This window comes from Oncorhynchus gorbuscha, linkage group LG02 (genome assembly GCF_021184085.1).
Source record: "Oncorhynchus gorbuscha isolate QuinsamMale2020 ecotype Even-year linkage group LG02, OgorEven_v1.0, whole genome shotgun sequence".
Lineage (NCBI taxonomy): Eukaryota > Metazoa > Chordata > Actinopteri > Salmoniformes > Salmonidae > Oncorhynchus > Oncorhynchus gorbuscha.
The window spans coordinates 109,852,249-109,864,697 of record NC_060174.1 but is presented as its reverse complement, the minus strand read 5'-3'; the positions used below and the strand labels follow the sequence as shown (position 1 = coordinate 109,864,697).

The window sequence follows — 12,449 nt, the reverse complement described above, 5'->3', positions numbered from 1 at the left end:
TCTCCCTCTCCCTGCCTCTCTTCTCTCCCCACCGACCTGTCTCCCTCTCCCTGCCACTCTTCTCTCCCCACCAACCTGTCTCCCTCTCCCTGCCTCTCTTCTCTCCCCACCGACCTGTCTCCCTCTCCCTGCCACTCTTCTTTCCCTCACCAACCTGTCTCCCTCTCCCTGCCTCTCTTCTCTCCCCACCAACCTGTCTCCCTCTCCCTGCCACTCTTCTCTCCCCACCAACCTGTCTCCCTCTCCCTGCCTCTCTTCTCTCCCCACCAACCTGTCTCCCTCTCCCTGCCTCTCTTCTCTCCCCACCGACCTGTCTCCCTCTCCCTGCCACTCTTCTTTCTCCACTTGGGTCTTCTTTGATCCATGTTTCCAAACTAAATCATTCCGAAGTTGTCGTCTTTTATCTGTTCGGTAACTAGACTAAAAACAGGACACTTGCGTCGGCTTTCAGCTGACATTGCAATGAGCCGTGTTTTGGAATGATTAAATATTCTGCTGAGATTTTCTATTTGTTTCAGTCTGGTTCCTGCAGAAATACATGACATTTGTCATCATTCTGTGTTGAATGTGTTTTTAACAGTTTTGGACACGGTGTGTTTGCGTTTGAAAACACATCCTGCAAATATATAGTTTAGCAGGTGGTGGAGTATAAATGAGAACAGAGGTCATGGATTTCAGGGGAATGTGGTCATTGAATGCATTTTGTGTGAAAACAATGAAAATCGATTCACCGTTTGGTCCACGTACCCTTCTCTTTCGCTGACTGTGTGAAGAGTTTTGACAATGTGACTTCAGGTTTGACCCATGTGACTGTGGAGGCTGTTATAGCAGCAATGTTCCATCATCTAGTGGAAAGTCTTCCCAGAAGAGTGGAGGCTGTTAAAGCAGCAATGTTCCAACATCTAGTGGAAAGCCTTCCCAGAAGAGTGGAGGCTGTTATAGCAGCAATGTTCCAACATCTAGTGGGAAAGCCTTCCCAGAAGAGTGGAGGCTGTTATAGCAGCGATGTTCTAACATCTAGTGGAAAGCCTTCCCAGGAGGGTGGAGGCTGTTATAGCAGCAAAGGAGGGGACCAACATGTTTACATGTTGATGTGTTTATGTTTTCACCTTGAGTTTATTTTCTTTTTTGTTTCGTCTGTGTCCATTTATGTGTGTGTGTCGCCAGACTTCCCCACTACCTTCCCTCCATACACCACCCCTGCCCCCCGCCCCACCAGACACCACCGTCCCCCTAGACCCCACATCGCCTCCTCAGACCCTACAAACATCTACAACAGAGGTATAGTACCACCTTACCCACACCTACACCTCCTCTTCTCCTCCTTCTCTCCTCTCCTCCTCCTCTCCTCCTTCTCTCCTCCACCTCCTCTCCGTATAGTCTACTTTCCTTTCATCTTTCTATTCTATTCTATTCTGGCCTCCCCTGTCCTCTGGCCTCCCCTGTCCTCTTCTGGCCTCTTCTGGACTCCTCTGGCCTATTCTGGCCTCCCCTGTCCTCTGGCCTCCCCTGTCCTCTGGCCTCCCCTGTCCTCCCCTGTCCTCCTCTGGCCTCTTCTGGCCTCCTCTGGCCTCTTCTGAAATGGCATCATGTTTTTTATATAGTTTACTACTGGCATGTTGTTATTTTTTATTTTATTTTTATTTTACCTTTATTTAACGAGGCAAGTCAGTTAAGAACAAATTCTTATTTTCAATGACGGCCTGGGAACAGTGGATTTAACTGCCTGTTCAGGGGCAGAACGACAGATTTGTACCTTCCTTCCGGTTACTAGTCCAACGCTCTAACCACTAGGCTACCCTGCCGCCCCTTTATATAGGGCAGGATACTAGATTTACCAGCACATTGTCTGCTTAGTTTCCTAACACAGGTGTTTCATATGAAAGTTGATAACTGTAGATTGGTAGGTATCAGTCTCTGCCTCCTGGGTTGTTTCACTGTTTTAATTAACGTTCTCTGCATCACGGCAGAGAGACACACAGAGTCACCACGAACTACAGAAAGTTGTGTTTTACAGACACATCAAACAGACAGCTAATGCACAGGAAGGACAAAATCTGATTTACTCCTCTCTAAGTCTCTCCTGATTTACTCCTCTCTAGTCTCTCCTAAATTACTCCTCTCTAGTCTCTCCTAAATTACTCCTCTCTAGTCTCTCCTGATTTACTCCTCTCTAGTCTCTCCTAAATTACTCCTCTCTAGTCTCTCCTGAATTAATCCTCTCTAAGTCTCTCCTGATTTACTCCTCTCTAGTCTCTCCTGAATTACTCCTCTCTCGTCTCTCCTGAATTACTCCTCTCTAGTCTCTCCTGAATTACTCCACTCTAGTCTCTCCTGAATTACTCCTCTCTAGTCTCTCCTAAATTACTCCTCTTTAGTCTCTCCTAAATTACTCCTCTTTAGTCTCTCCTAAATTACTCCTCTTTAGTCTCTCCTAAATTACTCCTCTTTAGTCTCTCCTGAATTACTCCTCTCTAGTCTCTCCTGAATTACTCCTCTCTAGTCTCTCCTGAATTACTCCTCTTTAGTCTCTCCTAAATTACTCCTCTTTAGTCTCTCCTAAATTACTCCTCTTTAGTCTCTCCTGAATTACTCCTCTCTAGTCTCTCCTGAATTACTCCTCTCTAGTCTCTCCTGAATTACTCCTCTCTAGTCTCTCCTGAATTACTCCTCTCTAGTCTCTCCTGATTTACTCCTCTCTAGTCTCTCCTGAATTACTCCTCTCTAGTCTCTCCTGAATTACTCCTCTCTAGTCTCTCCTGAATTACTCCTCACTAGTCTCTCCTGAATTACTCCTCTCATTATTATGTACTGAGGTGTCCTGACAGTTAAGGTGGCCTCTCTCTCTCTCTCTCTCTCTCTCTCTCTCTCTCTCTCTCTCTCTCTCTCTCTCTCTCTCTCTCTCTCCCTGAGGCATAATTATGTACTGGGGTGTCCTGGCAGTTAAGTTGCCCTCTCTCTCTTTGAGGCATTATTATGTACTGAGGTGTCCTGACAGTTAAGGTGCCCTCTCTGTCTCTCTCTCTCTGAGGCATTATTGTGTACTGAGGTGTCCAGACATTACTGTGGACTGTGATTACCAATGTTATCTGATGATGGATAACTTAATGGAATGTCCACCAAGTGACTCTTTCCACCTCAAAAATATGACGTCGTCTGGTTACGTGCTGTAGGCATCCATTACACATGGTACTGGCTACTTTTGCACCTTGAGAGTTTTGTAGCCAATGAGATAAGCTTTCCAGGGATATTCAGTTGACCTGGGTGGGACAAAGCAAGGCCTATAATCTTTTATGCATAATGCAAACTCTTGCTACCTGGCTCAGAGACGAGACGCACCGAGCTACATTACATCTCTTTAGCATACAAAATTGCTTCTCAGGTTGGTCAAAAAGGTCAAACTAAAAATATTGAAAAGGAAGCTAAAAAAGAAGGCAGCTATGAACAAGTGTACCGACATTGAAGCTTTGAATAAAATACTGGTCAGACTCGGATCAGGGGAGCTGATTGGACAACGACTCAGATCAGGGGAGCTGATTGGACAACGAGGATTTTGATTCGGTCGGCAAAGATTGCCTTCTAGAAGGATTGGATCCACGTTCAGATCTGTAAGTAAATTTGTGCCAACAAGTGCTCAGCATATGTGGGAACTTCTTCAAGATTGTTGGAAAAGCATTCCCGGTGAACCTGGTTGAGAGAATGACAAGAGTGTGCATAAGCTGTCATCAACACAAAGGTTGGCTACTTTGAATAATCTAAAATATATTTTTATTTATTTAACACTTTGTTGGTTGCTACATGATTCCATATGTGTTATTTCATAGTTGTGATGTCGTCACTATTATTCTACAATGTAGAAAATAATACAAATAAAGAAAATGAGTGAGTAGGTGTGTCCTAATGTTTGACTGGTACTGTATGTTATTTCCTATACAGTTCAAATCGGAAGTTAGCATACAATACATTTAAACTCAGTTTTTCACAATTCCTGACATTTAATCCTAGTAAAAATGCCCTGTTTTAGGTCAGTTAGGATCACCACTTTATTTTAAAGGCACAGTCAACTTAGTGTATGTAAACTTCTGACCCACTGGAATTGTGATACAGTGAATTATAAGTGAAATAATCTGTCTGTAAACAATTGTTGGAAACATTACTTGTGTTGTGCACAAAATAGATAACTGACTTAAAAAATGATAGTTTGTTAAAAATAAATTTGTGGAGTGGTTGAAAAACGAGTTTTAATGACTCCAACCTATATGTATGTAAACTGACTTCAACTGTATATACAGTGGGGCAAAAAAGTATTTAGTCAGCCACCAATTGTGCAAGTTCTCCCACTTAAAAAGATGAGAGAGGCCTGTAATTTTCATCATAGGTACACTTCAACTATGACAGACAAAATGAGAAAAAAAATCCAGAAAATCACATTGTAGGATTTTTAATTTATTTATTTGCAAATTATGGTGGAAAATAAGTATTTAGTCACTTACAAACAAGCAAGATTTCTGGCTCTCACAGACCTGTAACTTCTACTTTAAGAGGCTCCTCTGTCCTCCACTCGTTGCCTGTATTAATGGCACCTGTTTGAACTTGTTATCAGTATAAAAGACACCTGTCCACAACCTCAAACAGTCACACTCCAAACTCCACTATGGCCAAGACCAAAGAGCTGCCAAAGGACACCAGAAACAAAATGGTAGACCTGCACCAGGCTGGGAAGACTGAATCTGCAATAGGTAAGCAGCTTGTAACTGTATATGTGTATGTACACACACACTCCGGACTCGGACCTTGCTTGTCCTAATTTAATTCCATTCTTTTACTTTTATATTAGTATGTATTGTTTGATATTACTGCTAGGAAACCAAGCATTTCACTACACCCACAATAACATCTGCTAAACATGTGAATGGGACCAATTAAATTTGATTCCAACACCACCCTTTCCTCCCTTCTTCCCTCTCCATCCTTCTCCCTCCCCTGCTCCTCCTCCATCTCTCCTCCCCTCTCTGCACCCCATGAAATCTGCCAAATGCATTTTTATGGCTTACAAATTATCTCTGACCTTCCAAAGGCTGGGAGGTTGAATAAAGCACAAGAGTTTCTGAGACTTTAAAAAAAATATATATTTACGAGTCACGTTTCATAGCCAGCCTGCCTCCTCGAGGCCTTCTAGCCGATATCGCCCCAGAGAGCCGTGTCTGGCGATCAGTCATGTCTAGTGTGGCTGAGTCTGCTTAAAAAGACACAGAGAATAAGGCTGTCCTAAACAACACTCTATTCCCTATATAATGCCCTATGGCCCTGGTCGAAAGTAGTGCACTTTATAGGGAATAGGGTGCCGTTTGGAACGCAACCGAGGGAGAATAAAATAAAATCCATCCTTTGCTTTAACCGCTTCGAACAGAGACTCTTCTTTTCTTGGAGACCATTAGCCCTCTCCGCAGTGAAAAGAAAGGAACATAAAGGACTGAATAAAGAGAGAAAGTAGCAGCCAGACCAGCGACCTTCAGATTTCATTCAGAACACTGGACTTATGTGGAATGGTTTTGGTTCTAATGGCAGAATGTGGAACTCCCTCCGGAGTTCTGACCTCATCCCTCCGGAGTTCTGACCTCATCCCTCCGGAGTTCTGACCTCATCCCTCCGGAGTTCTGACCTCATCCCTCCGGAATTCTGACCTCATCCCTCCGGAGTTCTGACCTCATCCCTCCGGAGTTCTGACCTCATCCCTCCGGAATTCTGACCTCATCCCTCCAGAGTTCTGACCTCATCCCTCCGGAATTCTGACCTCATCCCTCCGGAGTTCTGACCTCATCCTTCCGGAGTTCTGACCTCATCCCTCCGGAATTCTGACCTCATCCCTCCGGAGTTCTGACCTCATCCCTCCGGAGTTCTGACCGTCTGTTGCTGAGTCCAACCTGGACACGAAGGCCGTGTCCTCATCCCTGAGGTGTCTGTTGCTGAGTCCAACCTGGACACGAAGGCCGTGTCCTCATCCCTGAGGCGTCTGTTGCTCAGTCCAACCTGGACACGAAGGCCGTGTCCTCATCCCTGAGGCGTCTGTTGCTCAGTCCAACCTGGACACGAAGGCCGTGTCCTCATCCCTGAGGCGTCTGTTGCTCAGTCCAACCTGGACACGAAGGCCGTGTCCTCATCCCTGAGGTGTCTGTTGCTCAGTCCAACCTGGACACGAAGGCCGTGTCCTCATCCCTGAGGTGTCTGTTGCTCAGTCCAACCTGGACACGAAGGCCGTGTCCTCATCCCTGAGGTGTCTGTTGCTCAGTCCAACCTGGACACGAAGGCCGTGTCCTCATCCCTGAGGCGTCTGTTGCTCAGTCCAACCTGGACACGAAGGCCGTGTCCTCATCCCTGAGGCGTCTGTTGCTCAGTCCAACCTGGACACGAAGGCCGTGTCCTCATCCCTGAGGCGTCTGTTGCTCAGTCCAACCTGGACACGAAGGCCGTGTCCTCATCCCTGAGGTGATTTTACAGCCTTCAGAAAGTATTCACACACTTTTTCCACATGTTATTGTTACAACCTGATTTTAATCAAATGGATTAAATAGAGATTTGGTGTCACTGGTCACACACACAATATCCCATAATGTCAAAGTGGAATGACGTTTTTATATCTACAGTACCAGTCAAAACTACTCATTCAAGGATTTATCTTTATTTTTACTATTTTCTTCATTGTATGAAATAACACATATGGTATCATGTAGTAACTCAAAAAGTGTTGAACAAATGAAAAAATATTTTATATACTCATCCAAAAGCAGACATTGAATATCCCTTTGAGCATGGTTGAGTTATTAATTACACTTTGGATGGTGTATCTATACACCCAGTCACTACAAAGATACTGGCGACCTTGCTAACTCAGTTGCAGGAGAGGAAGGAAACCACTCAGGGGTTTCACCATGCGGCCAATGGTGACTTTAAAACAGTAACAGAGTTTAATGGATGTGATAGGAGAGAACTGAGGATGGATCAACAACATTGTAGTTACTCCACAATACTAACCTAAATGACAAGAGTGAAAAGAAGAAAGCCAGTACAGAATAAAATATTCCAAAATATGCATCCTGTTTTCAGTAAGGCACTAAAGTAATACTGCAAAATATGTGGAAAATAAATTAACGTTATGTTTGGGGCAAATCTAACACAACACATCACTGACAACCACTCTTCATATTTTAAAGCATGGTGGTGGCTGCATCATGTTATGGGTATGCTTGTCATCAGCAAGGGAGGTTTTTTTGTTGATAAAAAGACATGGAATAGAGCTAAGCACAGGCAAAACCCTAGAGGAAAACCTGCTTCAGTCTGCTGTCCAACAGACACTGGGAAGTTCACCTTTCAGCTGATCAATAACCTACAAGTACACCAGCTAATCAATAACCTAAAGCACAAGGCCAGACACTGGAGTTGCAGGACAACATTGAATGTTCATGAGTGGCCGAGTTACAGTTTTGACTTAAAGAATTTAAAAAAGAATCATGTGCAAGTAATGTACAATCTAGGAGTGCGTAGCTCTTAGATACTTACCCAGAAAGACTCACAGCTTTAATCGCTGCCAAAGGTGATTTTTGAACATGTATTGACTCAGTGGTGTGAAAACTATGTAAATAAGATATTTCTATTTTTCATTTTCAATACATTTTCAAAAAGGGGAGAGAGAATCAATTGAATCAATGTTTTTATTCAAGCTGTAGCATAACAAAATGTGGAATAAGTCAAGAGGTGTGAATAATTTATGAAGGCTCTGTGTATCTGCACTGCACATAGCATTCTCTGCATCACCCCTCATTCATTAAGCTGTAGATGCTGTCTAGAGATCAGTGGAACACAGACCTTGGGGAAAGAACAAGGACGCCTTCGCACATTCAGAAAATATGATCTTACAAAGTGGATATTTGTCAAAACCACTATTACTAAAATCCAATTTGGATATATTTGACTGTTATTGTGGCATAATATTTAGCAATGGTCCTTCTTGAGGTTAGAAAACATGTCTGCTAAATGAAAACTCCCGTTCGTGTAAGTTGCTTACATAGCTAGTCATATGTGACAGACCTCCTCGATTTGGTATTTTGTAGCAAAATTTGAAATATTGTGTTTTTTTTTTAAATTGGATGAAAGTAGAGACTCAGAGCTAGCAAATAGTATATCATACACTACAGTTGAGGAACAATGGGAACAATTCTGATTTGAAAGTTGATGAACTTCTAACCCCACTTTTGAGAAAATGGCCTTTGAATTTTTGGTGCACCTACTGGAGAGCTCTTCTTTGTCTACACCCACTCAGCATCGTTCACGCCCTCTTAAACCTTTAGCCCCGCCCATCTCTTTAAGGTTTCATATGTATTTATTTTATTTATTTATTTAACTTTTATTTAAACTAGGCATGTCAGTTAAGAACAAATTATATTTACAATGACGGCCTACCCCGGCCAAACCCGGACGACACTGGGCCAATTGTACGCCGCACTATGGGACTCCCAATCACGGCCGGTTGTGATACAGCCTGGAATCAAACCAGGCCCTGTAGTGACGCCTCTAGCACTGAGATGCAGAGCCTTAGACCGCTGCGCCACTCGGTATCAAAAACAGAAAGTGTCCAGATAAAAGTATTTTATAAATATTTGATCGTTATTAGATGATCTCACCCCACACACTTGTCTAAATTGATGGGCCATGAGATGCTCTAACCGTCCCCCACATCTAGATAAGTGACTGGGTCATTATTGTCTAGACATGTTCATGAAATACAATTGATGGAATTGATGGCCCCAGAAACACCTGGCTAATTTAATGTGCCATGTAATAATCCGGTCTTTTGTTTAGACATGTAGCTAGGAAGCTAGCTAGCTAAACAATGAACCGGGATAATCCCAACTCATACTAACGTTACAAACATTGTCATAGCTGGAGTATGAATCTGCAGGTCGCTAAAGCTAACCAACTAGGTTCCATGTTAGCTAGCTAACATCAGGCTTTAAATCGCTGAAGTTGGAGACTTTTATCTCCCTCACCAACTTCAAACATCAGCTATCTGAGCAGCTAACTGATCGCTGCAGCTGTACATAATCTATTGGTAAATAGCCCACCCATTTTCACCTACCTCATCCCCATACTGTTTTTATTTATTTACTTTTCTGCTCTTTTGCACACCAATATCTCTACCTGTAAATGATCATCTGATCATTTATCACTCCAGTGTTAATCTGCAAAATTGTAATTATTCGCCTACCTCCTCATGCCTTTTGCACACAATGTATATAGACAGTAGATATTTTCTACTGTGTTATTGACTTGTTAATTGTTTACTCCATGTGTAACTCTGTGTTGTCTGTTCACACAGCTATGCTTTATCTTGGCCAGGTCGCAGTTGTAAATGAGAACTTGTTCTCAACTAGCCTACCTGGTTAAATAAAGGTGTTCTCAACTAGCCTACCTGGTTAAATAAAGGTGAAATAAAATAAAAAAATAAAAATAAAAAACCAGCAACGCAAATGGATTCTGGTTGAAATACTATAACTACACAGATCATACATGTAACGTTAGCTAGCGAGCCGCTAAGCTAACGTTTACTGGCTACAATATGCTTTAACTTGCAATAAAAATTACATTCTGACTAAATTTGAAATGTATATCTGGAAAATGTAGCTAGACTCTTAACCGTAAAAATGTATGTATTCTTCACAACAGACTGGAACCATTTAACTCAGTTCTGTTTGTAGCTACGTCTTGTTTGGCCAGCGTTGTCTGGTGTTAGGACTGCCTTACCTCTACTGTAACTAGGAAGGGATCTCTCCTTGCTAAGGTCTGGTGTTAGGACTGCCTTACCTCTACTGTAACTGGGGAGGGATCTCTCCTTGCTAAGGTCTGGTGGGCTGCCTTACCTCTACTGTATCTAGGGAGTGATCTCTCCTTGCTAATGTCTGGTGGGCTGCCTTACCTCTACTGTATCTAGGGAGTGATCTCTCCTTGCTAAGGTCTGGTGGGCTGCCTTACCTCTACTGTATCTAGGGAGGGATCTCTCCTTGCTAAGGTCTGGTGTTAGGACTGCCTTACCTCTACTGTAACTAGGGAGGGATCTCTCCTTGCTAAGGTCTGGTGGGCTGCCTTACCTCTACTGTAACTAGGGAGGGATCTCTCCTTGCTAAGGTCTGGTGTTAGGACTGCCTTACCTCTACTGTAACTAGGGAGGGATCTCTCCTTGCTAAGGTCTGGTGGGCTGCCTTACCTCTACTGTAACTAGGGAGGGATCTCTCCTGCTAAGGTCTGGTGGGCTGCCTTACCTCTACTGCTACTCACTGTCATCAGAGGAACGGCTTCATTATCATGAAGACTATTCGCTCAGTGCACGTAGCTAATCACAGGGAGAGAAGATTAGCTAGCCATGAAGACTATTCGCTCAGTGAGAGAAGATTTGCGTCCGGAATTCCGAGGTGTCCAAAGAATGTCTCCGTGAATGTAGAAGTGTCTTATCCGTATGTCCTGTCCTAGAGACGACCTTCACCCTGCTGGCTGCCCCCATTCAGACACTGTATCGCTAGGGGTTTGTTATTGACCTGTACCCCTCCACATAGTCCTGTACCCCTCACGTTGACCTGTACCCCCTCACATAGTCCTGTACCCCTCACATAGTCCTGTACCCCTCACATAGTCCTGTACCCCTCCACATAGTCCTGTACCCCCTCACATAGTCCTGTACCCCCTCACATAGTCCTGTACCCCTCACATAGTCCTGTACCCCTCCACATAGACCTGTACCCCTCCACATAGTCCTGTACCCCCTCACATAGTCCTGTACCCCCTCACATAGTCCTGTACCCCTCACATTGACCTGTACCCCCTCACATTGACCTGTACCCCCTCCACATAGTCCTGTACCCCCTCACATTGACCTGTACCCCCTCACATTGACCTGTACCCCCTCACATTGACCTGTACCCCCTCACATTGACCTGTACCCCTCACATTGACCTGTACCCCCTCACATTGACCTGTACCCCCTCACATTGACCTGTACCCCCTCACATTGACCTGTACCCCCTCACATTGACCTGTACCCCCTCACATTGACCTGTACCCCCTCACATTGACCTGTACCCCTCACATAGACCTGTACCCCCTCACATTGACCTGTACCCCCTTACATTGACCTGTACCCCCTCACATAGACCTGTACCCCCTCACATTGACCTGTACCCCCTCACATTGACCTGTACCCCCTCACATTGACCTGTACCCCCTCACATTGACCTGTACCCCCTCACATTGACCTGTACCCCCTCACATTGACCTGTACCCCCTCACATTGACCTGTACCCCCTCACATAGTCCTGTACCCCCTCACATTGACCTGTACCCCCTCACATTGACCTGTACCCCTCACATTGACCTGTACCCCCTCACATAGTCCTGTACCCCCTCACATTGACCTGTACCCCCTCACATGGACCTGTACCCCTCACATTGACCTGTACCCCCTCACATTGACCTGTACCCCCTCACATTGACCTGTACTCCTCCACATAGATCTGTACCCCTCCACATAGACCTGTACCCCTCACATTGACCTGTACCCCCTCACATTGACCTGTACCCCTCCACATAGACCTGTACCCCTCCACATAGACCTGTACCCCCTCACATTGACCTGTACCCCCTCACATTGACCTGTACCCCTCACATTGACCTGTACCCCCTCACATTGACCTGTACCCCCTCACATTGACCTGTACCCCCTCACATTGACCTGTACCCCCTCACATTGACCTGTACCCCCTCACATTGACCTGTAATTTGATATGATAGCCAGATAGTAATACCCTATATCTTATATTCCTCTGAGATACGCTCATCTAAATATTACCCTATATCTTATATTCCTCTGAGATACGCTCATCTAAATATTACCCTATATCTTATATTCCTCTGAGATACGCTCATCTAAATATTACCCTATATCTTATATTCCTCTAAGATACGCTCATCTAAATATTACCCTATATCTTATATTCCTCTGAGATACGCTCATCTAAATATTACCCTTGCCATTAATCTGAATGCTCTTAAAGCTTTTCATGGAAGAACAGAGGGAGAGGAGAGGTGTAGTCTGTACAGGGTATCTGAAGAGAGGTGTAGTCTGTACAGGGTATCTGAAGAGAGGTGTAGCCTGTACAGGGTATCTGAAGAGAGGTGTAGTCTGTACAGGGTATCTGAAGAGAGGTGTAGTCTGTACAGGGTATCTGAAGAGAGGTGTAGTCTGTACAGGGTATCTGAAGAGAGGTGTAGTCTGTACAGGGTATCTGAAGAGAGGTGTAGTCTGTACAGGGTATCTGAAGAGAGGTGTAGTCTGTACAGGGTATCTGAAGAGAGGTGTAGTCTGTACAGGGTATCTGAAGAGAGGTGTAGTCTGTACAGGGTAT

The 12,449-nt window shown here is 44.4% G+C and overlaps 1 protein-coding gene across 4 annotated transcripts in view; it reads left to right on the top strand.

The window, feature by feature from the left end:
* Positions 1-12,449, top strand: part of LOC124015538 (cell adhesion molecule 2-like) — a 946,327-nt gene that overhangs the window by 906,657 nt on the left and 27,221 nt on the right. For 3 of the 4 annotated variants that reach the window (XM_046330827.1, XM_046330842.1, XM_046330819.1), the window contains one exon: positions 1,168-1,281. The exons of the other annotated variant lie outside the window; for it this stretch is intronic. In XM_046330827.1, the coding sequence (XP_046186783.1) occupies positions 1,168-1,281 (114 nt within the window). The remainder of the gene's footprint in view (positions 1-1,167; positions 1,282-12,449) is intronic. 4 annotated transcript variants of the gene reach the window in all.